The 4,948-nt window shown below is 43.1% G+C and overlaps 1 protein-coding gene across 1 annotated transcript; it reads left to right on the top strand.

Annotated features, from left to right (window-relative positions):
- The first annotated feature begins 428 nt into the window (after nucleotides 1–428).
- LOC124152812 (extensin-like) lies at nucleotides 429–1,541 on the top strand. Its single transcript, XM_046525857.2, has one exon. It carries the CDS (start codon nucleotides 429–431, stop codon nucleotides 1,539–1,541), a length of 1,113 nt encoding a protein of 370 aa, XP_046381813.2.
- The last annotated feature ends 3,407 nt before the right edge of the window (nucleotides 1,542–4,948 follow it).

Genomic DNA, 4,948 nt, shown 5'->3' with positions numbered 1-4,948 from the left:
GCTGCCATTCTTTTCTTTTACAAACTGATCAGTGAAGACGGAGTTAGTACAACAATTACTTATTAGAAACATACAAAGTTGTTGTACTTAGTTGTACGCTGTTGTACTGAGTTGTACGCTGTTGTACTTAGTTGTATGCTGCTGTACTGAGTTGTATGCTGTTGTACTGAGTTGTACGCTGTTGTACTGAGTTGTACGCTGTTGTACTTAGTTGTATGCTGCTGTAATGAGTTGTATGCTAGTGTACTGCTTGATGTCTTGTTGAGTGTGATGTGACTAATTTTGACATTTCGGCTGTGTGGCTGCAAGGGTCATGATTGTAGTGTGGGTAGCCTCCCCTTGTCCCTGCTGGGGAGTCCAGGGTCCTGATTGACTTGATCTTGTCGTAAGGGGGATTGGCTGGTCACAATGTGTGGATAGTCCATTGAATGGTAACCACATGGGAAGATCAGGTCGCAGTCGTTGTAGCTCACCCCTCCCACAATCACACCTCACCCCTCCCACAATCACCCCTTACCCTCTACCTCAATCATCCCTCACCCCTCCCTCAATCACCCCTTACCCTCTACCTCAATCACACCTCACCCCTCCCTCAATCACACCTTACCCTCTACCTCGATCACTCCTCACCCCTCCCTCAATCACCCTTCACCCCTCCCTCAATCACCCTTCACCCCTCCCTCTTCACCCCTCACCCCTCCCTCAACCACCCCTCCCTCAATCACCCTTCACCCCTCCTCAATCACCCTTCACCCCTCCCTCAATCACCCTTCACCCCTCTCTCAATCACCCCACACCCCAACCTCCTCACCCCTCCCTCAATCACCCCACACCCAAACCTCCTCACCCCTCCCTCAATCACCCCACACACCAACCTCCTCACCCCTCCCTCAATCACCCCACACCCAAACCTCCTCATCCCTCCCTCAATCACCCCACACCCAAACCTCCTCACCCCTCCCTCAATCACCCCACACCCCAACCTCCTCACCCCTCCCTCAATCACCCCACACACCAACCTCCTCACCCTCCCTCCTCACCCCTCAACCCTCCCTCCTCACCCCTCCCTCAATCACCCCTCCCTCAATCACCCCTCACCCCTCCCTCCTCACCCCTCCCTCAATCACCCCTCCCTCAATCACCCCTCACCCCTCCCTCCTCACCCCTCCCTCAATCACCCCTCCCTCAATCACCCCTCACCCCTGCCTCCTCACCCCTCCCTCCTCACCCCTCCCTCAATCACCCCTCACCCCTCCCTCCTCACCCCTCCCTCCTCACCCCTTACCCCTCCCTCAATCACCCCTCACCCCTATCTCAATCACCCCTCACCCTTATCTCAATCACCCCTCACCCTTCCCTCAATTACCCCTCACCCCTCCCTCAATCACCCCTCACCCCTCCCTCCTCACCCCTCACCCCTCCCTCAATCACCCCTCACCCCTCACCCCTCCCTCCTCACCCCTCACCCCCTAACTAAAGTCACCCCGCACCCTCTTGCCCCAGCCTTGTGTAAAAGAAAGGCGTCAGGAACACAGAAATGAATCGGGTGACATACAAACATGAACACATCCCAAATCCCTGTTTTATTTCAAGTATGTGGATATTTTTTTTAAGATAACAGAAATATGAGTTTACCGTGTTCGAAGCACCCGGTGACTACAATGAAACTGCCACCAACCACACCATGCTGTAGGTGCTAAGAAACAGACAACCACTTGTTCTGTCAAGAAAAAAATAGACGCTTTCAGTAATGGATAGCCTTTGTAATTGAAATGAACTGTTTACTGAAGCATGTTCTCCTGCGTCCACTTCAGTTGTTGTGTTTATCTTGTCTTCACATAAGCACCGACTGTGTCTATCCAAGTTTGTAGGCGCTGCCGTCAACACAGGACAACAGTGGGTCACTACCTGCACGTCCATGTCAGAGGGAGGGACTGTCATACTGACAAGATACTAACAAGATGTTGACATATATTGACAAGATATTGATGTCTTTGTTTTTCATGTATTAGGACTTGATTATTGGAAACAATCTCACCACAAACCTCCCTTGTAACAATTTCACCACATCCCTACCCTTGAAACAATTTCACCACATCCCTACCCTTGAAACAATCTCACCACAACCCTACCCTTGAAACAATTTCACCACATCCCTACCCTTGAAACAAATTCACCACATCCCTACCCTTGAAACAATCTCACCACAACCCTACCCTTGAAACAATATCACCACAACACTACCCTTGAAACAATTTCACCACAACCCTACCCTTGAAACAATCTCACCACAACACTACCCTTGAAACAATTTCACCACAACCCTACCCTTGAAACAACCTCACCACAACCCTACCCTTGAAACAATATCACCACATCCCTACCCTTGAAACAACCTCACCACAACACAACCCTTGAAATTGCATGGTTTGATATCAAACCTGATTGAATGGAAACTTTCTTACAAGACTTTCACCAGTTTAATGAGAGATGACACAAGTAAATAGTACCTAATGTCTCATATTCTCATATTCAAGTTAAAAACTAATCATTATTTAAAAAAATGATATTTCCTTGTACATTTGAAAGAGTTATAAACCTGATTACCCGCTGGACCAGGCAACCTTGTGGGCTGAGTCGGTCAGACCAGCATGACATCAATACCAACAGCAATCGACATCCTGCGTCAATTTCATTTCACCCATTTCCACTGGTAATTGTAAAACGATTAGTCTATGTCAATTTGTGGTCACACTGCGGCTAAACTTAGCACTCCTTGGCCTCCATGTTTAAAGGGAGAGCTTTCACGCATGAGAGCACAAGAGATGCTTCTTTGAAACACCGACTTTCTATATCTGTATGTGTGTGATTTATGGCTGGTCAAAGTGAAAAAATAGAAGGGCACTGATTTGTGTGAGAAAGGGTTATATGATATTGGGGTGGTGGTCACTTGGTCAAATGGAGTTGAAGACAATGGAGGCGAGGAACACGTGGGGGTAGTTAGTCAACGTGAAACTGACGTTTCATGAAATGTACATTGACAGGGTCACGTGGCCATGCCTTTATTGACAGTGTAGCGAATGAATAAAGTTTAAAGTAATCCTAACTTCAAAAGTTGTTTCTGATACGATAAAGGGCTTGATCATTATATGAATACTGACATTGTACTCTTAGAGATATTAATATATTGAGCGATTTATATAGACAATATAAGCATCATCCAAATGTATATTCAAATGATAAACTATCAAGAAACTGATAAATGTTTGAGTTTTGTGAAAGGGTTTGGTGTGAACAATTTTAACTAATAATATACCAACAAAAATTTAAGTTTTGTGAAATGGGTTTTGTCATTAATAACACTGAACACCTTCAGTGGGAAAAGGTATGAACAATTTATACTAATAATATACCGACAAAAATTAAAGTTTTGTGAAATGGGTTTTGTCATTAACAACATTGATCACCTTAAGTGTGATTTGGTGTGAACAATTGAAGAAATATCTACTAACAAGATCAAAGAATAAACTACTTATCTTGTGTGTTTTATTTCAGAAAGACAGCATGACGATACTGACAAACAACTATCTTGCACGATTCCCTCCACTGCGACCCCCTCGACTGAAGACCTCAGATACCGACACAGCTTTCTATAGCTCAGCGTGTCTAACCTCGAGATCACGGGTGATTCATCAGCGGCATACTGCTTTCTGATTGGCTGATGACTTGGTAAACAGTTGGCGGGTGGATGACGGACCGCCGTGACACTAGGTACGCTACACCTTGCCCCCCTCCACATGTTGAGCTGTTTAGTCTCGAGGGGTTGAAAAACTTGATAAACATAACCATATTGAAATTCGGCTTACCATGGCACAGTGTTCGTGCAAATTTATCACGCTCATTTCCGGTCATTTTGATGAGGTGAAGTGTGTAGGTCTTCTTAGCATAATACCATACACAGAGCCTCTGGGAAACTTTTATCTGCCGTGAGAGCCCCGAGTTTTCCTTTAGGGAAATTTCTCAATGAGACTGTGAAGGATTTGGACACATATAAAAGCTCAGTCGAAATGGAAAATGTCGTAAAAGAGGCGTTTATGACGTGTCACAATTTCTTCATTTCCAAATGATTTTTTTTATGAGTGTTTTTGCTGGTGTTGTTATTTATGAATATTCATAAGAGTGCATTTATGAGGGGATCTGCTTCCTATGAAAAGATGAGATTGTGATTCATGTTCTGTTTGCTCAGATAACCGTGAATCACATGCTTTTCACGACAGAGGTCTATTATGTACCATCATGTTCTAATTATCTGTATTACAATATACAGGATGTTTGGAAGAAATACCTCATAATAGAGGCCTCAGAAATGCTTGTTTGGATAACTATAACTATTAGGTATTCTAGTTCTACAAACACTTGGCATTTGTATATTTTTTTGCAAATTATTCTTTTTTTAAAAATTATTCTCCACGATTTTGTTTCTTTATATTTAAAAAAAATTGCTGAATTATATGTGTCATCTCAGTAATTGGGATAAGTACCTTATTAATAATACTTTAATTTACAATTGTTGAACTACCTTGTAATTTACCTTTTATGTTTATTGAGTGCAAAAATGTGAATCATAACTATTACATATTGAAGCAGTTTAAACTATTACTTGCTATGAATCACGTTATCTATAGTTATGTAGCTTCAGATTTTTACTGCGAGTGAAACGCATCATAACAAACCCAGTTATGTCAGGTGACAGTTATATTTATTCATGAATCACTGAATACCTTTTTTAAAAAATATAATGACTCAATATTGTCATGTTGTGATGTTGTGCAATTTTGTCATTTGTACTGACAATATTTTTCAAAATCCTGTAGCGTAGGCTGAACGTACTACGTATGTAAGTTGTCAGTTTTGCTAAGACAGTCGGTTTAAATAGAGGCTCCGGGTT

Source organism: Haliotis rufescens, unplaced genomic scaffold (genome assembly GCF_023055435.1).
Source record: "Haliotis rufescens isolate VD_foot unplaced genomic scaffold, xgHalRufe1.0.p SCAF_3, whole genome shotgun sequence".
Lineage (NCBI taxonomy): Eukaryota > Metazoa > Mollusca > Gastropoda > Lepetellida > Haliotidae > Haliotis > Haliotis rufescens.
Note: the sequence above shows the minus strand (reverse complement) of the source record. Positions and strands in the feature narration are given on the sequence as shown.

Excerpts from the sequence above, each read along its gene's own strand:
- LOC124152812 (XM_046525857.2), top strand. The coding sequence starts at position 429 with ATGGTAACCACATGGGAAGATCAGGTCGCAGTCGTTGTAGCTCACCCC.